At 43.2% G+C, this 20,064-nt stretch overlaps 2 protein-coding genes across 2 annotated transcripts; one reads left to right on the top strand and one right to left on the bottom strand.

Annotated features, from left to right (window-relative positions):
* Positions 1-828: 828 nt before the first annotated feature.
* LOC133134849 (aldo-keto reductase family 1 member B1-like) lies at positions 829-6,848 on the top strand. Its single transcript, XM_061251346.1, has 10 exons — positions 829-1,116; positions 2,264-2,431; positions 3,344-3,460; positions 3,798-3,878; positions 4,155-4,277; positions 4,886-4,992; positions 5,082-5,163; positions 5,908-5,991; positions 6,284-6,366; positions 6,500-6,848. The coding sequence occupies exons 1-10, from the start codon at positions 1,057-1,059 to the stop codon at positions 6,540-6,542; spliced, it is 948 nt and encodes a 315-aa protein (XP_061107330.1). The 5' UTR covers positions 829-1,056; the 3' UTR covers positions 6,543-6,848.
* A 4,647-nt stretch (positions 6,849-11,495) lies between these two features.
* prdm4 (PR domain containing 4) lies at positions 11,496-19,636 on the bottom strand. The gene is made up of 12 exons (XM_061252280.1): positions 19,555-19,636; positions 18,489-18,540; positions 18,235-18,350; positions 17,937-18,125; positions 17,060-17,830; positions 16,720-16,869; positions 16,211-16,329; positions 15,668-15,753; positions 15,214-15,341; positions 14,422-14,826; positions 13,917-14,085; positions 11,496-13,363 (listed from the first exon to the last, which is right to left on the bottom strand). The coding sequence occupies exons 3-12, from the start codon at positions 18,347-18,349 to the stop codon at positions 13,000-13,002; spliced, it is 2,496 nt and encodes an 831-aa protein (XP_061108264.1). The 5' UTR covers position 18,350; positions 18,489-18,540; positions 19,555-19,636; the 3' UTR covers positions 11,496-12,999.
* Positions 19,637-20,064: the final 428 nt, after the last annotated feature.

A 20,064-nucleotide genomic window follows, 5' to 3' on the forward strand; every position in this document is an offset into this window, starting at 1 on the left:
AATGTACGCCGTATCCGTCATCTCCTGACGGAGAAAGCCACACAGCTCCTAGTCCAGGCACTCGTCATTTCCCGCCTGGATTACTGCACCTCCCTCCTAGCCGGTCTCCCAGCGTGTGCCATCAAGCCCCTCCAGCTGGTTCAGAATGCTGCAGCCCGCCTGATCCCCAGTCAGCCCAGGTCGGCTCATGTCACCCCGCTTCTCATTGGCCTCCACTGGCTTCCTATTGCCGCACGCATCCGATTCAAGGCCCTAGTGTTGGCATTTCAGGCTGCTAAGGGGACTGGCCCACCTTACATACAATCCTTGATCACACCCTACTCCCCAGCTAGACCACTCCGGTCTGCCAGCTCTGGTCGCCTTATGGTTCCCTCTCTACGAGCACCTGGCGGTCGAGCTGCACGCTCACGCCTGTTTTCCGTTCTGGTTCCTCAGTGGTGGAATGACTTGCCTACCACTGTCAGGACAGCGGAATCCCTCCCCCTATTTCGACACAGACTCAAAACACACCTTTTCAAACTCTACCTTAGACCTCCCTTCTGATATCCCTATCCTTGTCTAACCCCACAAAAAAAACAAAAGCAAAAAAAAATAAAAAAATAAATAAATTGCACTTGATGATGACGACTATATGTTTAGAACAGCATTCCATGTGTATAGTTATGGATATGATACTTTTGTGGATATGATACACTTGTAAATCGCTTTGGATTAAAAGCGTCTGCCAAATGACAAAAATGTAGGGCGGGGGGGGCCGTGGAGTGACACAACCTCCAGATGGGACGGGGGGCGGGGTACCATTTTCGATAAACAGTTTTATCTGCTTTGTTTTGACTTAGATTTTTGCCTACGCCCTTTTGTACTTTCGCCCTTTTGTACTTTTGATTTTCTGGATATTTTCTCGACCATTCTTTTGCCTTCTGTCTTTGTCTTTGTATTGCATCTCCTGGTGACGAAATCGGACGAATAAACTACGTTTTTGGATTATCCGATGGTCTGTGTCTGGGTCCTCAGTGCCGTACATAACACCTAGCTGGTGGCTTGTCATCTACAGAAATGTCTATCAAGTTAATCAACAATGCAGCCATGCCTATCGTGGGCTTGGGGACGTGGAGGGTAAGTGAATTCCGTCCTCACGAAAAAGAAAGTGTCAAAGTCGCTGTAACTGGCTACTGTAGCCTACATAATCCACAGTTAGGCTAATTCTCGAAACTATTATTAAATACATTATGTTCATTACAGTAGTTATCCTACGAAAACCCATTCTGAAAACTTTTAGTTTTCCGAAGCTATTATGAAATAAAGTATGTTAATTTGCCTCACTGGTTTTTCAAGTGCCTGCAGCTCAAAATGCATGATAGGTTTGATAAATGCAGCAACAGCATATTCTTAATACACGTCACAAATGATGTGGTCTTGACCCATCCGCTATGCTGGTGGACAGCTTGTCCGTACAACTGCAATAAACATACTAAACTAATCCTACAAAAAAAATATTGCTTATGTATGGCAATACCTTACAGTTGCTCTCTCCATGATTCTGTGTGACTGGCTCATTTTTACAAACACCGCCACTTGTATATGAAAGCGCAGATAGGTCTGCGATAGTCTTGGAGGCAACGCCTGCCTTCAAGGCGTCACTGAGGGAAGGGAAGTACCACGGGCCGACAGAGCAAGTTTATAACCCCCATTATCCGTGATTGCCTTGGTCAGGATTTGTTGACCCGGTGAACTTGGATTTGGCAGGTGACAAGTATTGAACTATCGGGACTGGGTTCAAGTTGCAGAATAATAATAATATGAATATTAATATACCCAAGCAAATTGAAGCAATTTAAAGACAATGCCAATGACAAAAAAAACAAAAAACTGTAAATTGTAAGATGAAAAAAGATTCTGAGAAACAGAAAGAAAAAAAAACAAAACAATAACCTTAATACATTGAATCCCTATCCAGTGCTCAATGTAGATTTCCCTATGTTTTGTATTCTGAGTGTGAATGAGCGAGCTACTCCACTTGCAGCCGGGCTCTATGTATTTGACTTAAAAAATACAGTAAATGTAAAAAAATAATTAAATTAACACTACCAAAGAGTGTGACAAACCTTGTGTCTGATTTGTTATGGAGCACTGATAATCTGATGATTTGGGAAATTAATCCGAATTTTTACAATCCAAAACACATGAAAACCATTGATCTCCCTCCCCATTTCTCTGAAAATATTTTTCTTTCATTTTTCTCTCCCTCCACCTCAATGTCAAGGTATCTCCTGGACAGTTGGCTGAAGCCCTGAAAGTAGCCATTGCGACGGGGTACCGTCACATAGATGGGGCCTATGTCTACCAAAATGAAGGTGAGGTTGGGGCTGCCCTCTGTGCCATGATAAAGGAAGGAGTGGTGACAAGGGAAGACCTCTTCATTGTCAGTAAGGTAGGTATGGTAACTTCTGGAAGGATGAGGCTTCTGGGTAAATTGTGCTGATCAGAGGATCTATTAGAATAATCTTTGTTTTTGATTTTGCTTTGATTGAAAAAAAGTAGATTTCTATGACAGATTGGGGAATAAATCTCTCACTGCATCAAAAGGCTCATGTTTCCTCTACAGGGTGTGTGTCATGACCACAGGCGATGCCAGGGACATAGAAAAAAGAATTTTTTTTTGGTATTGTTAAGAAACAAGAACACACTGGTGAGCTCAAACGACCTGATAGGCCACAGAAAGCCATTATAGTATGGATGACAGAAGAATCCTTTGAAGAAAAATCCCGGTGTAACTCTTCAACAGATGAAGAACACTCTCCCAGATGTAGACGTAGGTGTGTTAAAGACAATCATCAAGAGAAGACTGCACCAGCATATTCAATACAAGACGCAAACCCCTAGCATGCTTCAAGAATAGAATGGCTAGGTTTCAGTTCACAAAAACGGACTTTGTTCTGGAGCAAAGTGTTATGGACAGATGCGATGAAGATCAACCTGTACCAGAGTGATGGAAAGAGTGAAGTGGAGACAAAAAGACAACAGCTCTTGATCCAAAGCATACCACTGCATCTGTCAAAGATGGTGGAGGTAGTGTTATGGCTTGGGTGTGTGGCTGCCACTGGAACTGGCTCACTTGTGTTCATTGATGATGTCACTGCTGTGGAGTCATGAACATTGACCTTAGCTGAGGCTAGAGAGGCCTGCAGTTATTTGGATGTTCTGGGAATCATTTGTGACTTTCTAGATGAGTTGGTGCTGTAGCCTTGGAGTTGATTTTGTTGAAACTCCTTTGTTGGTTTTCTCCTGCATTTGTCAGTTAATTATTGTAAATGAATGGTCACAGCACTGTTATTCTACACAGCTGTGGTGCACCTTCCATGAAAAGTTCAAGGTGAAGGCTGCCTGTCAGAAGACCCTGAATGACCTGAAGCTGGACTACCTGGACCTCTACCTCATGCACCTCCCAATGGGTGTGAAGGTAATCACACAAAATATATATATATATATATATATATATTTTTTTTTTTGGTTGCACATGTAGCGGTGTCACTTGTTTTTGTAAATAAAACACCTTTTGTGATGCCGGGACAAGTCTCTGTCGTCTGCCTCCTACCAAACTTCTTGCCACTCTGGTCAGGCTTCCTAACACAACTCATTACATGTAAGGCCAAAACCATTTTTGTGATTTCTTTCTTGGGAGAAGGCAAACAACCATGCGGCTTCTGAAGCTTCCTTCCAAAGGCAGTACTCCCTTGGAAAATATTATTATTATTATGGGGAAAATGTTTTAAAAATAATTAACTCTTGTATCACAGGAGGTTGGAGATGAGCTGTTTCCTCTGGATGACAATAAAAAAGCACTACCCAGCAATACTGACTTCTTAGACACATGGGAGGTAAAGCAATTCACCCTTATCAGTCATCTTGTTTTTATTTATTTTTTTTATTTTTTTTATTTAAAAAAATATATATATTTCTAATGAAAATAAAACATGCCTTCTATATAAATACAAGATTTCAGATTTGAGACTCGAGATGCTATTATTATTGTGTAAAGTATGTATGTAAACTAGGTCCAAGATTTTAATCTATGTCTCTGAAATACTGAAAGTCATTCATATTATTATTATTGCAGTGAATTAAACCAAAGGTAATGTTATTTTGTTGTATAGGGTATGGAAGAGCTGGTAGATTTAAAGATGGTCAAAGCCATTGGAGTCTCAAACTTCAACCATGAACAGATTGAGGCCATACTGAACAAACCGGGCCTCAAGCACAAGCCTGCCAATAACCAGGTAGAGTCTGAAGTCAAAAGGGCACAGTTCCTCAGGCTTCCTCTTTTTCTATTGATCTATAGGTCCTCTCAGCTTTAGCCCAGGACCTTAATGTTATTATCAGCACAGGACCTCAGTCATTCTGTCACCTGTTTCCCGGTGGCAGTGTTATAATTGAATACGAGATAATTATTCTACTGCTGTCTTGTTACTGTTGGTTTCAACAGTAACAACTCTCCTGCACGTTCCCTCAACTTATTCCTGCTTAGATTTCTGCATGAGTGCATGACGTAAATGAGGTACGGTAAAAAAAAAAGGTGCATGAGGCGAATGCACTTTCTCCAACACAAATATTTATTTCAATTTTTATTGCATTAACCTGCCATACCAATAAAGCAGATCTGATTATTAAATGTGCATCTGAGAGTGAGAGACAGTACAGTAAATTGTCATGGGAGTACAGTTAAGGCCTGGTCTGTGTTTTACTAAGAATTACCAATGTTATGAAAAAACTATTTCTCACAGCTTGTGGTTTTGATGTCATGATGGCAGTCGACCAGTAACAATAGCACGACCAGCGGTGCAGTGTCAGAGTGGTGCTCACCTCATGCTACCCGTTTCCTCTTCAGATTGAGTGCCACCCTTACCTGACCCAGGAGAAACTGATCGATTACTGTCACTCCAAAGGCATCTCTGTGACGGCATACAGCCCCCTGGGCTCTCCGGATAGACCTTTGTGAGCAGACATTTTGGGAGACGTATCCTATCCTGAGCCCAGGCTTTGGGTTAAATACACACAGTATATAACATTCTCCGTTTCTGCAGTGCACCAGCTGGAGAGCCAACTCTACTGGAGGACCTAAGGATCAAGGCCATAGCTGACAAGTACAAGAAGACCACAGCACAGGTAGAGTAAATGCTAACGATGTACTGCTAGGCTAACAAATACACAGTGCTCAGGTCATGGTACTAAGTCTGCCCAGGAGAATATTGGCATTTCATAATTTTATGCAGAATAATAAGACCTCAGCATACATTACATTTATACATATCGTACCTAGAGTTAGATTTGTGTTTAGCTACATCAAACAAGAGCAAGCCAATGCTTCAATAGACATCAAAAATTGGCTTAAGAAACCTTTCACCACACTTGAAATCTTGTTTTCTTCCCAATCTAATCGATGTGAATGTATGCAAAAATGATCTTGAATCTCATCTCTGACGCAAAACGTAATTGTTTGAATTATATGCCGAGTTAAGCAGCCATATGCAAAATCTGCTTGTGCAAATGGAGTGCAGTAGTTTATAAGTTAATGGTGCTGTTTGTTAGTTAATTTGTCATTAGATTTTTTGGTTTCTGGTTTCAGTATGGAATCTTTGTGTTGGCCACACCTTGATTATCATATTTAAAATCTTTCTACAAACATTTTTTACACTTAATATAAAAGTCATTATTTCTCTATACTGGATGCATTGGATTGTATTAATTGTTTTGGTTTAAGAATTATCAGGACACGGAAACCTCAGTCGTACTCCTTACTCATTTAGGCATACTGAAACTCTTTTCGGAAGGAAGCGTGTCTAGTATCGCACAACATACTGAGACAAGTTTAGTCCCACAGTCTTCTAAACTGCTTATTCCTCAAAACAGGTCCTGATTCGTTTTCATGTCCAGAGGAATGTGATTGTTATTCCCAAGTCTGCCACACCTCAACGCATAAAGGAGAACTTCCAGGTAAAAGTTGCTGTGACACCAAAGCGCGAGGCACAATTTAGTGTACAGGAAAGCCTATACCGAGTGAAAAGAGGTATTACAGTTCCGAATGAGGTGTTGCTCAACAGTTGAGGAAAGAGAAAGAAGAAGATTTAGATTCTGAAAAGTCAGAGGGCCAGAAAGGCCAGAATGTATTGCAGTTATGTGGAGTTTTCACACTGAGCAGAGCTTGCTTAAGCAGCCTGTTTTGGAATCAAACTTACAACCTTTAGGTTACAAGCCCAGTTCCCTATCCAGTGTACTACATTTACAGGTCTTTGACTTTGAGCTTAGCGAAGATGACATGGCAATTCTCACGAGCTTCAACAGGAACTGGAGATTCTTTCCCTTACCTTTGTGAGTATGGAAACAGTATGGCAAACAGCCACCTCTTACTGATTCACATTTCTATGAACCAAATCTGTTCAGAAACCCTGCAGGTCCTTGACTTTCTCTGCTGCCCATCTCATGTGTATTGCATTTATTTCAGGTGGACAAACCACAAAGACTATCCTTTCCATGCGGAGTACTGAGCACTCTGTTTGGCTTTGAAGGAGGAAGAAGGATCAGTACCATTGAGCTGATCTCATTGCCGTCTCTAAACATTGCTTGGGCAGGGATGTTCCTGAGTACAAATACAATGTTCTGTGTTTTAAATGAATATTTCTTTCTTCCAAATATATTCAATATTATTTGTCTTTGGAAGCATATCCATATAGCTACAATAGGATCTGCTTACCATATAGCTGCTTACCAATTATATGGGCCATTTTACAGAAGTGGAAATGTGTATTCTTTTTCCAAAAATCTTATTACACATTACACTTCATACAAGATACATTCATTAAAAACAATAAATAAAACATTTTTTTGATTCTTGACTTGTTGATTAATCAATTATTCTATATAAAAATTTTAATTAATGAAATTTACTGAAAACTCTATACACATTTTCTCTGTAAAAACTGACAAATATGATATTAATTTGACTTATTTATGAGACCATATACACCCTCACCAACACAATATCTTGGATTTATGATTGACTATTCATTTTACTAAAAATTCTAACCAAAAAACAGTCGTTTCGGTTGTGACCGCTTACTACTTTACTCCCACGACTAAATGACACCTCATCATAAATTAATTTTCAAACATTGATGTTACAAGCAAAAAATGACTCAAAGTGTTTACAGTGACATCCATAATGTTTTGGACTGACATTTTTCTTGATTTAGCAACTGAATTGTGGTGTCCTGAAATGAGGTGGTGATGCATAAAAAGTGCTGTCATTTCTACCTGGTTAAATCTAAATGTATACGATACAGAGCCAAATCAAGAAAACAATGTGTTGTCCCAAACATTGTGGAACTCACTATATATACTGTTTATCCATTAACCTGTTATCCCATCTTAACAATTGGCTGTGGTGTGCACATTCTGTGTGTGTGTGCACGGGCCAATAAATTCAATAAGGGTTGGTGCTAGGCAGGACAGGAGCTCAAGAGGTTGTTCAGACTGTACCAAATCTCATGCTACATTTGAGGCAAGAAGACTCCGTTTCGTCCAATTTTGTGATCAGATTGACGCACACACAGAATGAGAGATCTTGCTGTAGCTTTCTTTAAATTGTTGAATTAATTTCTTACCCTCCCATTGCTTTGCATTTATTTCCATACAATGTCTACTTGCATTGTTTGAGATCACCATGAAAATGATGTCCAATATTTATTTTTGTCAAAGTTACATGATGTCAATGATGAAATGCGCAGGCAGGTGCTGCTACTTCAAGGCCTCTGTGTGAAAGCAGGCCACTGGGCAGGGGGAGTGTTGGGGCACCCTGGATATAAAGACGGATGTATCCGGAAGTTTCAGGAGGTTCGCTTGGACTCTTGGACTCGCCTAATAAGAAATGAAGGCCTGCCTCGAATACAAGCCTGCCCCAAATAAAGACCTGTGCTTTGTGCAGCCTAAGTAAATAAAAGACCCCGGACACAATTTGAGGATTTACGGTAGTCTAGCTTCCAACCGCGGAAGGAAGCCACTGCCGAAGTAGACTGCCCCTGACGTCTATTCGGAGTGGATATTTTAGTCCTGCTGCACTCATTTTGCCCTTCCATACGGTAAACACAAATAACTTTCAGTCTAATTTAGGAATAATCAAATATATGGCAGCTAATTCCCTTATTGTTGCATTGCAATAGTCCCGCCAGCATCCCCCACTGCTTTTGCTCAAGATTTTTTGCGTTACAGCAGAGCCCGTCTACGTCCCGTCCCGTCTCTCTAGCCCATTCTCTGGTTACAGTCGACACGACTCACACCGCTTAGACTGCTCCGAAGTGCGTGCGCATTTCTCTGTGCCTGCCTCTCTGTGCCTGAGGTGGAGCTTATAATTTGAGAGAATGTAGTGTTGCCTATTTAGTGTGCCTAGCCAAATAAACAGTAGCCTATTATCTAAGTCCTGACTATGTGCGTCTGTGGTAATGAAAAGGTTACTATAACATAGTGTAGGTAGGCTAATAAACATGTCAATTTAATTGTACTTTGCCTACACTGCATATGGATGTCATAAGCTGCAGAATTACTTACAATGAATAAATGCTCATGAGTTTTAAAGTAGGCTGGGCATAGGCTACAATGAAGTCAGTAAAACATTATTTTAATTTCATACAACTAGAAATACTTTCTACTATTTCTTAATAAACTGTTACATTTTCTCATTAAAAGCATCCTTTTCTCAACTCTTTATATTGTTTCTTATTCCTTATAGACGGTGCTCCTTGCATGTGAATTGTTAGCTGAGGCCTGGAATACACAACCTGACTAATGCCATATTTCTTTGGGCCTGACTAATGATGTCAAAGCTTTTTACAAAAATTTCCATTAACTTCCAGTTTTCTGAAATATGATGTTTCAGAAGAATTTGACATTCAGTTACCAAGCAAGGAAGAAAATCTACAGTATAGTATCATTATATATTGGGACAAATGCTAGTACTATCAAATACCAATTCAGGGGTGAGAATGTCAGTAAACCGGTAAATTGGCCAGTCTTTAGACACAAGGCATCAATTTGAGGTCTTTTCACAATATGAAGATGAAACAGGCTCTTTATAGTTTTGCTTAGTCATTTTAAGTAACTGTTGTGTGGTCTAGTTGGGAAAGCGTTCAGTGGGCAGTACTGTGTCAGACGGTGACATCAGATTCCTCTTTTTTTCTTTTTTTTTCTCAGGAGTGTGAATCACAAGGACTTTCCCTTCAATGCAGAATTTTGAGGCCAATGGGAGCATCAAATAATTGGTCTTTCTCCACATCTGCTCTCCTTTTGTTTCTCCGTGCTAATCTCACTCTTGAAATGTTGTCCCATTTTTAATGTGAGTACAACAAATTCAAAGCAACTGACGTGTTTAACCACAGTGCTGCCTACACACAGATAACCTTGTTCAAAGGCTGGCATCCAATCTTTCTCTGTAATGGTTTAGGACAAAATGTTTATTTTTTTTGCTTTAATTAAATGTCATGCTTGTAATTAATGTCAAATAAATGTATACTTTTAGAGGGTTTGTGTGCATCTGACGTTTATTTGCATTATTGTAACTTTTGGGTTGGAGTTTTCTTGATCTCAATGTTTTACGAGTAATCCTCACTAGGAACCACCCATTATCAGTTGCAGGTTGAAACATTGTTAAACAGCATGGCAACAAAGGACAGATTGAAGCCCTTTTAATTGTTTGGGTCCTTTAAAGCTAGTTTGAAGGGGCTACATGTAGAATAATTTCCATTCCAGCCTATTCCAATGGCTCTTGATTCATTTTGTCAATTGTATACACTTGTTTACAATATACCATTGTATATTTTCCAAGACATATATTCAATGTCACGAAGGTAGCCATTATTAAAACTATAACTGAAACTCCAAATACTCGGGAAAGATAACACTCAAATGAACCGAAAACAGCTCCAGAACTGTTCTTATACACTTACGTGATCGCGCCGGAACACACCCCTTTTATATCTGAGGCCCCCACAGCCAATGGTCAAAAATCTTCCCGTCTGCCGTGACTACCCTTCATTCGCATCGCTGGTTTTGATTGGTAGACGGCTTCTACCGTCACTTTACGCAGTGCGCGACGAGATTTTGACTATTTGGCCGTGAACGCCCTCTAGTGATCGGTGATTTGCAGGCACATACTAAATATGACGCCTTTATTGGGTTTTATTCGAGCTTACAGTCTGCCCTTGAATCTAATCTTCGTTTTTTTTCATTTCGATCAGTTTGTACAGGGCCAGATCTACAACTTTCGGGTGGAATAGAATGTGGAGGTGAGCGAGACGGGAACCTCCTAGTGCAAGTTATTACTTTCATTATTTCACTTCTTTCAAATATATACAGCTGCTTTTGCAAAATATCATCTAATGCCTGTATTTTACAGTGAATTGAGCCTGTGTGAAGTGATGGCTAAGGCAATGGCTTTACAATGGGTAGAGAAAGTTCATGGATACATGTTCATGTACGAGTTGTGGTGAATGAGGAAGCTGATAACTAAAAAGGCCTTTAAGAGAGCGAGGCTTGCGGTTGCGGTTTGCTGCAGTTGCACACCGGGAACCGGGGTTCGATTCTCGGTCCTGCCAAAAGCCAAGTTTGGCCGGCTCACCTGGGGCAGCAATAATTGGCTCGCTGCTCCAGAGGGAGGGACTTGGCAGGGTTATTAGATCGCCGCACAATAAGCACCTCGGGCGCCTCGGAATCACGGCAACGGGCACGAGACGAGACGGCTTGAAGAAGGCGTGTCGCTCTCATTCGGGCCGCCGAGTGACGGGGTACGGGCGGTACATCTAATACGACTACCTCCAATTGAATCAGACGAGCTACAATTGGCTACCAAATTGGGAGAAAAAGGGAAAAATCTGGGAAAAAAAAAAAAGAATATTCATAATGATGAAAATATCTGTGAAACAGAGGTTAAAAGGGTCATTAAAAGTAAAATTAACTACAGATTGCAAGAAGAATGGATCAGGGAAAGTAAGGGTGGTTATTGGTTTAGAATTACTGCATTGGTTGTGAATACACAATCTGGAGGGGAAAACAGGAAGGAGGAGAATGTTAAGATTAGGAAAAACATGTAAACAGTACTCTATTAATGAGCATGTAGATTGAAGCTGTGATTATTGTGGGGAACAAGAAACTGTAATCCATGTAGTTAGCAGCAGCAAGGTAAATGTGTGTGTGTGAGAGAGAGAGAGAGAGAGAGAGAGAGAGAGAGAGAGAGAGAGTGAGAGTGAGTGAGAGTATCTGCATGAAGAGGGGGCAGAACTTCATACAAAAATACTTTTGAGGAGGAGAAAGAGAAGCATGCACGCATGCACGCACGCACGCACGCACGCACGCACGCATGCACAGCGACTTATGACTGCCAACAGCAAAAAATCTGACAATATTCCGGGAAAAAAATGCCCAGAAAAAGCATCCAGAAAAAGCACCACTGCTTATGAATGTGCACGTTTTTAATTTATTTGCACATTAGAATTTAGTGATTGCATGATTTTATCCTGGTCACCCAGCAGGTCCCGCAAAACTCAGTACACATTATAACTTACATTTTGCAATGCTTAACTGTAACCCCTTAACACGTTTGCTTTTTTTCTTCTTTTTTTTTTTTTTTTACACATAATCTGGTAGATTACCATGATGGCAGAGAATGGCTAGCTTTTGTCACTCTCATTCTGGGGTTTTGAAAATAAGTATTCATGAGCATTCCAGTACCTATATTCAAGAACAGGAAGATTCAACATCTTCACCAGTGGATTATTAGAAGGCAACTGGGAAAGAAAATATAAAAAGACAATTTAAGCACTTTGGCTACTTTGTAGAAAGCAACATCAAAAGGGGTAATCGTGGATCAAATGTAGGCAGAAAGTCAAATACAATTTCATAAGGTTTGTTAGCTTCATCAGCTATGTTGGTGACAAAACGACAAATTTCTCCCACTAAAAAGTGAGAGACACAAGGAAGTAGCTTATTGGATGAGTCCTCTGGCACCATGAAGTAATTGAAAAAGCTACAGTACTAAAGATTTTACACCATATTTACACATTATGTTGTTCTTTGCAGGGTGCCGTTATGCATTCAGTTGAAAAATAGACAACCAAATCCCCCTTTCACAACTGCAAGGGCTTTCTCTCTGTATTTTACACTCATGTAGCAGTTCTTCATTCAAGTATTACGATTCTATTACCAGAAAAAGAGCAAAGGATCATAAAGAGCATATTTTTTAGTCTTTTGCAACAAAATGAAATTAACAGCCCAATTTAAGAATGATCCTGTAATTTTAAGTACACTGTCAACAAGGCGCCTAATTGGAATGATCTTAGTAAGAAATTAATTTCTGTAACACAAGTGCTTACAATTTAAAAACTCAATCGCTACCCCACTCCTGTAGAGGCTAGTTTACTTTATCAAGCTCCTTTTGTAATAGCTGCTTACAAATTAAATAATGTCATAAATAGCTTGTGCCAAAATAAAATCATTCTATGTTGAGATCCTCAATTTTGCCAACGGGGGACACGGTTTGCGGAACAAATGGAAACGGAACATTAGCTTAATTGAACTGGTGGAAATTGCTTTGATTTGCTTCTAAAAGAACCATGAATGTTTTAGCAACCACTGTAATAGCTATACGACACAAGCTATAAGCAGGGACTGCCTGTGCCCTTTTCAGTACAACCAGAGCCACTTCAGCACACGGGTCTCCTCACTTTCACTCAAAGTCTTCCGTGTTCGTTCCACGTATTCCGCCTTCCTTGTCAAAGGCTAGAGAACAGATCTCGGAAAGTTGGAAGTGCCCAATCTGTAAATCTTACCATGCAGAAACGATTTTGGCGAGTAGAAAATAAAAAATAAAAAATAAAAATAACCCGCAAAAGATAGAAATGTAAATAAATAGGATAAATATGAGGGCACACACATAACGGTCATTCCCTGCTGCCACAGTCAGTGGTGTGGAGACAGCGCTTTGTCCGAGGCGTACCCTGCCACGCCAAGACCACAGTCCTCCCTGCTCACTGGATCAATCAGGCCCTCTACCTCCCCCTCCTCATCCTCCTCTTCATCCTCCTCGTCTTCGTCGTCCTCCTCCTCCTCCTCGTCCTCGTCCTCCTCCTGGAGGGCCTCCCCAGAAGACTTGGGGCCCTTGCATATCTTCAGGTGTCGGGTGAGATGGTATTTGGTGAGGAAGGCCTTGCTGCATTTCTCGCAGATGTAGTCCCGTCGGCCCTCGTGGGAGTTCAGGTGCTTCTTCAGGTGGTTCGACCTCCAGAACAGCTTGTCACACTTTGGGCAACGGATCTGACGCTCTCTGCAGAGGTGGGTGGAGGGTATTGGAAGGACAGGAGAGTAATCGGTTAGAAAATGAGAGAGAAAGACCAGAGAACCAGAGAAGTGTTCTTCACATATGCACAGGTGGAGCCAGATGCTGTGTGTTCTCAACCACTAGCAGAGCTGCCCAGCTATTCCCCAACACCTGGAATATGCCGACTGAATGCATACCAAAACCCTCCTACTTTGGATGACGCTACGCTCAAGTACCCACTGCCTCACTGTACCGTAGTCCGTATGGCCTCAGGTTTTGATCCAGTCCATGAGGCACCTTGCTATACTAGCCTAGTTCCCCAGCTGAATGCACAACCCAGGAGAATTACAGTCCACATTACAAATGTAGACCCTCAGCTAACAAAATGAAAACCAAAGCTGGGTGGAATGGAATGAATACGTTTGAATGTGAAGTTGTGGTGTTATGTGACGTTATGTGACGTTATGTGGCGTTACATGACGTTATGTGGCGTTACGTGACGTTACGAGGCGTTACGTGGCGTTACGTGACGTTGTGGTCAATCGGTGCATGTTCTTACTGCGTGTGGGTGAGCATGTGCTGCTTCAGGTCCTGTCTCCTCATAAACATCCTGTCGCAGTGGTCACATTTCAGGTTCTTGGCCCCCGTGTGAATCACCATGTGGGACGCCAGGTGGGCTTTCTGCGTGAAGGACTTCTCGCACACACTGCACCTGTAATTCTTCTGACCTGCGGGCAATTACGTTTTCCAATTCATAAAAACAAAAATCAACTAATCTCAGCCCAATTATACTTAACATCAATGCAAGCACAAAGTACTTGATTGAGTACCCAAGCATACATCATTACATGACATTACCGTGATTTAGCCGGCACATTTATTCAAAGTGACATACAGTTGATTAGACTAAGCAGTGGACAATCCCCCCTGGAGCCATGCAGGGCTAAGAGCCTGGTTCAGGGGCCCAATAAGCTGCGCAGATCTGATGGCTACACCAGGGCTTGAACCAGCAACCTTCTGGTTGCATCCAGCCCCACGGATGTACCCTAACCGCGCGGCCCTACCCGTGTGGATCTTGAGGTGGGTCCGCAGGTTGCTGGGGTCGCTGAAGGCCTTGCTGCAGTACTCGCACTTGTGCGGCTTCATGCCCACGTGGCCCATGAAGTGCACGTTGAGCTTGGTGGAGGACGTGAACGCCCGGGAGCACATGCTGCACTTGAACTTCCGCTCGCGGGCGTGGCCGTGCGCGTGGCCGGTCCAGGACGAGGCGGCGCTGGAGCTGAGGCTGGGGGGCTTGCCCTCGTGGTGCGGGTGGTGGGCGTGCAGCCCCGAGTGGGCCTGCGTGGGGCTGTGGGCGTGCCCGTGAGGGTGTCCGTGCGAGTGGCTGTTCAGGTGGGATTTCAGCTCTGCGAAGGAGGCGCACTCTTTGCCACAGTGGCACACCTGGCCCTCCGGAAGCTCCGGGACACCTGTCGACCCCCGACAACGACACGCCCGTTACACGGGAATGACATTTTCAACTGTTCTTCGTTCTGACCACTGGCTCCTGCAGCTTTCTACATACACTGAAAATTGTATTTGAAGCACTCTGTGTTTAGTGGGCTCCTTAGGTGTTTCCAGTTAAAGTACCACCTGTTGATGCAGTGATGCCTCCACTGCCCATAATAAAACTGGAAGTAGCGGCACATAATTATTTGGCAGGGCACAGTCCCCCAGTGATGTAACAGCGTGGCTTAGAGTGAAAAGAATCAGCAACTGACAATGCACGGTCTGAAGGAGGCTGCAGATATGGCACAAGAATATAATCTAGAAGAGAGTGATGTTGAAAAGAGGCCTTGCAGTGCCCAATGTCTCACCCATCTGCCTGCTGTAGTCCCTGCTATAGTAGAAGAGCAGCTCCTGGTCGGGCAGAATCTCCCTGGATGAGCAGAAGTACAGCTTGCCATTGTCAGGGTAGGCCACCAGGTTCTGCTCCTCTCCAGTCCTGCAAACACACACACACACACACACACACACACACACACACACACACACACACAATCTCTCATGTGGGATCAGGGGAAATCTGTTGCTCCATTCCATTTTTTTACCGAACAATCACAATTGTCACACATACATGTAAAAGCAACACCATAAATGGTAATATGACATTCAGTTTAGGACAGGAACTCCAAAATGTAATTTAATACCAAATTTAAGAAACCAGAGCTGAGATAGGACTACAGTGAAAATAAATTACAGTACTGTTTTCAGAATGCCAGGCATTGTGAGTGCTGAATGTTACGTGATATAACAGAAAATGTGACTTGCCTTGCCTTACGAACAAACATCATCCAGTTGCACTCATTCTCATCTGTCGTCACAATGCAGAACTCCAGAACATTATTGTGGAACATCTGAGATACACACAGGCAAAGTAAAAACAACACATCTACTCAGTACAGTCATGTGTGATGCAGGGAAATCAATCACAATTCCTGAAATTCTTTTTCAGCTAATATAATAGGTGTAATACCATCTATCTACATGTTGTTTCTGCATACGCTGGTTAGCTTGATAACAATAACAGCATCTTGGATGTACGAAACGTACGAAATGTGATTTTTTAAATAACTGTGCCATCTAGTGGCAGAAAAAACACCAAAATGCCCTTTTCTGACATTAGATTCTTTCCTTGGAGATACAAGAATTTTGTGTATTTTGTATTTTGAACAAAAAGAAAACAATTACATTTTTTGAATGATTTTGAATATATTTCCAAGATATTTCGGTGGGATATTTCACGAAATAAACTTCAAGTATGGGTCATAGTCAAATTATAATTTTGACTTCCGTGACTTTCCAGTTTCTCACCTTCCAGACATGAGGAGTGTTCTTGTCTGACCAGTCTGTCAGGTCGACAGAGCTGCAGTGCTGGCCCACCATAGGCCCAAAGCAGGTCCTGACAGGTATGACCTCCCTCGCAAATACACCTGTACAGAGACGTGAGGACACCCAGTCAGAACCTCAGCATGAGGAAAAAATACAGAACCTATTACAGACAGCTAAAGATAAAAACTCGCTAGAAATTAAAATCAGACTTGCTACTACTCGTGAACCGTTGGTTCTTTCTAGCACCCGAGTCCTGGATTCAATAATAATTTGACCATGACTCATCCTTGAAAAGTTTACAAATGTTAACTTTTCATCAAGGAATTTCGAAACTGTTCACCAGAGACTATTTATTTTTATTTCAATTTGGCAATTGCAAACCGTGCGTTCTGCAAAGTAAATGTACGAGCAAAAACATGCGTTTATTTTTCAACATTGAGGGAAAAGGGCGACTGAGGCCAGGCCTGTGTCAGGACTGCAGCTCGGCCTACCGAGGGGCTCGTCAGCCACGGAGACCCTGAGGCACAGCGGGCGCGCGAGGGACAGGCGGGCGCGGCTCTCGATGGGCGTGTCGGGGACGAAGGTGACCGGGCCGTGCTCTGGGCAGTCGGAGGGATAGGAGCGTTCACACAGTGTGCACCCTGTTCACGTGCATGGAGACAGCACACAATTTACCGGAAATACCAGTGTCGCCGTGAAGGACTAAGAGCAAGTCTGCAGAATGTACAAAGCCTAGCCAGACAGCCTTATCCATTTATTTGTTCATGAATACTGCAGATAAGGAGCAAGAAAACAAAAATGAATAGTCTAAATATAGCAGTGAGCACTCACATATGGTGAAGGCGGTAGCCATGTTCTCCTTGTTAGACGTGGAGTCCTCCAGCTGCAGGGAGGAGTTGACCAACACCAGGCTGCTGTCTGGGCCCAGGGACACCTCAGCGGTGATGGGGGACACACTGACCGGCTCCAGCCCCATGGTGGGGGGCCCGTGGAGGGACACAACCTCCAGCTGGGACGGGGGTGCCATGGACGGGTGCGAGTGCGCGCCGGTTAGCACCACGCTAACAGCCCCAGAGTTCAGACCCCCGGAGGAGTGTAATGGCTCCCCCAGGCCCCCGGCTCCCCCTCCAGCTGCTCCAGCGCCACCCACCCTGCCGGTCAGGTGCTCCTGCTCCATCACCACAGGGAGCTCCAGCCCCGGCCCGTGCAGGGGGATCACCCCTCCGGACCCGTCCACACCCCCCAGGCCCTCGTGGTTCCGCGGCCTCCCGCTCAGCGGCTGCGTCTCGGGCACCACGCCCTCCATGGAGGCCAGCTCCTCGCCCATCCTCTCCGGGGATATGGGGCTGCTCACGCGGGACTCCATGGTCAGGCCGGCGTCCAGCTGCACCTCGTGAGCCGCACCCTGGTGGAGCCCCCCCTGACCGCCCACCTGCCGAGAGTCCAGGGACACCAGGCCCTGCTCCAGAGGGCCCCCGGGGCCGCTATAGGGGTCCATGCCAGAGGGGTTGTTGCTGGCCACCGAGAGGGTACCATCCATGTTAAGGCTACTGGGATGAATGTACTGGGGTGGTGGGCGGTCTGCAAGGTAGGACAGAATACCTGCAGGGACAAGCGCAGAGAAGTGGAGAGGGTCACAGATGGGTACTACACAGGCACAGAACTCAGGGAATCAGCGCTGCCAGGTGAGGCGACCTCCCACGTTTACCTGGGAGGATGTGTCGGAAGTAACTGCTCTCCAGGTGGGGGTATGGGGGAGGAGGCAGTGGGTAGTTCCTCTCTGGCAGGCTACACATCACCCCCCTGTCTCCGATTGGACCCATGGGCAGCATGAGGGACAAGGCGGAGGGCAGAGACCCCAGGGAGGGCCCTAGGTTTGGAATGGCCACTGGCATGCCTAACAGGGAAGAGAGATTTAAAATAACAGAAAATCAAGACATAGCGTCCATTGTCCATTTTACAACAGACAGGTGCAAAAATGAAAACATGAGAGTAGCCTGGCTGACCTGGAGCAGTGATGGGATTGTGGGTGGGGGAGGTGGGTAGACCCAGGTGGCTGCCACTCACTGAGGGCACATTCAACTGGTCCATCCCCACAGGACTCAGATTGATGTCATTCATTCTGGAAGGTTAGAAACAAAAACAAAAAAAAACACAATATAACATTTGGCTCACTTGCCTACCGTGACTAACCAACAGCCAGCTGCCATCAAAGCAGTCTAGGAAGGGATGAAGCTGGACCCTCAGAATTCCAAATTACCTGACACTAGGTGTTTTTCTTCATGACAGTGTGAATGGGGCATTCTTCACGGCTAAGGTGGAAAAGGGAAAAAGGGGAAATGATTCACTCACGTGTGCTCAGTGGATCTGATCAGACTGGAATGTCTTCTATATGCATTACAATAAACTAAATCTTGGGGTTTGGGTCCAAACAATGCACAGGATCATAATACAAATTGGCACGGTAGTTTCAAACTTAAATTAATAACTTAAATAATGCAATAGGCTCCAGCAGCTTAACTAACACTGCTTGCATTAATAAACTACTTCCATTTGATACATGGCAAAGGTAACTTATAATTGATCCAACCTTTCCATTCATGGGCAGCTAACTGGCTGGCTATTCATTGTCGAATTTATAGAACTTTCACGGGCAAGTATTATCATTTTCCTACCTAATGTATTAAATAGGTTCCGTACAAACCCAAGTTCAAATTGCAATTCCCCCTGGCGCTAGACTAGAGCCGATGTGATGTTTGTTGATGTTAGCTTGCAATTTGCTTCTTAGCGAGCTAGCTGGTTACGCGGTTAGCTACCTTTACCTGTTAAAAGTACTATTCTGTGAACATGACGCATTTCTAACCTTTGATCAGTCCATTCGGTCCCTGTTAGCTAGTTAATTTCGTTCTAGTATCAACACGATACGATCCTGACAGATAAATAGTTAGCATCGCAAACCTGCAGCAAGCTTGTAAGCTAACCACTTAACTTTCAATCACCCTGCTAACAAGGACATCGTACAACAATCCAGTTATAAGAAGGTAATGTTAGCTAACTAATAATACATAAATATGGAGCTAGTGTCAAATAGCAATATGCGACTGATCTGCAGCTCGACAATCATCACGAGCATTTGATTAGCTAGCAAGGTAACTTAGCTAAGGTAGCCTACAACAAAAGCACTGAATTGCAAAAACAAAACAGACAGCTTTCGCGAAACGGATTGCTCCTTAAAATAAGGGATTTAACGGTAATATCGACAATAATTAACCCATAAGAGACAGAAAAACAATTAAGTATTTGACAATTTGTTTACAAAAGAGAACCTTATTAGCTCGTAGCTATCCCTTCTTTCCAGGTCCATTGCTGTGGCGATAACCCTTGTTCTACTGAGCATGTGCAAGAATAGGGACCTTACAATAAATCTATACACTCAAAAACGAAACAAAGAAATGGCTCTCATACGACTAACAATGTTACAGCTGCGTCACATAAAATCATGAGCTATGGGCACTAATTGTGTGTGAATTATTACATTCATTTCATTAAACCAATCAAATCCAAACCACTGTTAACCTGTTTTACATTTAATAAAAAGTAACAAAATTTAGAATATCTCTAGCAAGATGATCCCAACCCACTACTCGCATGTTGGTGGGAAACAGTTGCAATTTGAAGTCGCTGTACCAATCCGTGTAAAATGTAGCCCACGCCACAAACAAGCTAAATATCATATTATGCGTGCAGCAAACACACAGTGTAGGCCTACATACTACATATTTCTCCAAATACAAATTCCCCAAATTATGGAAACTGGTTAAAATTCGTAGTGTGCA

Source organism: Conger conger, chromosome 8 (genome assembly GCF_963514075.1).
Source record: "Conger conger chromosome 8, fConCon1.1, whole genome shotgun sequence".
NCBI classification, from domain to species: domain Eukaryota; kingdom Metazoa; phylum Chordata; class Actinopteri; order Anguilliformes; family Congridae; genus Conger; species Conger conger.

Bases quoted from the DNA above. Each gene is read 5' to 3' on its own strand.
- LOC133134849 (XM_061251346.1), top strand. From the start codon at position 1,057: ATGTCTATCAAGTTAATCAACAATGCAGCCATGCCTATCGTGGGCTTG. The intron at 2,432-3,343 runs GTAGGTATGGTA...TATTCTACACAG, and splicing joins ACCTCTTCATTGTCAGTAAG to CTGTGGTGCACCTTCCATGA. The intron at 5,164-5,907 runs GTAGAGTAAATG...TCCTCAAAACAG, and splicing joins ACAAGAAGACCACAGCACAG to GTCCTGATTCGTTTTCATGT.
- prdm4 (XM_061252280.1), bottom strand. From the start codon at position 18,349: ATGAATGACATCAATCTGAGTCCTGTGGGGATGGACCAGTTGAATGTG. The intron at 17,831-17,936 runs GTAAACGTGGGA...TTGTCCCTGCAG, and splicing joins CTTCCGACACATCCTCCCAG to GTATTCTGTCCTACCTTGCA. The intron at 13,364-13,916 runs GTAAGAACATGC...CCACCTCTGCAG, and splicing joins CACATGCTCACCCACACGCA to AGAGCGTCAGATCCGTTGCC.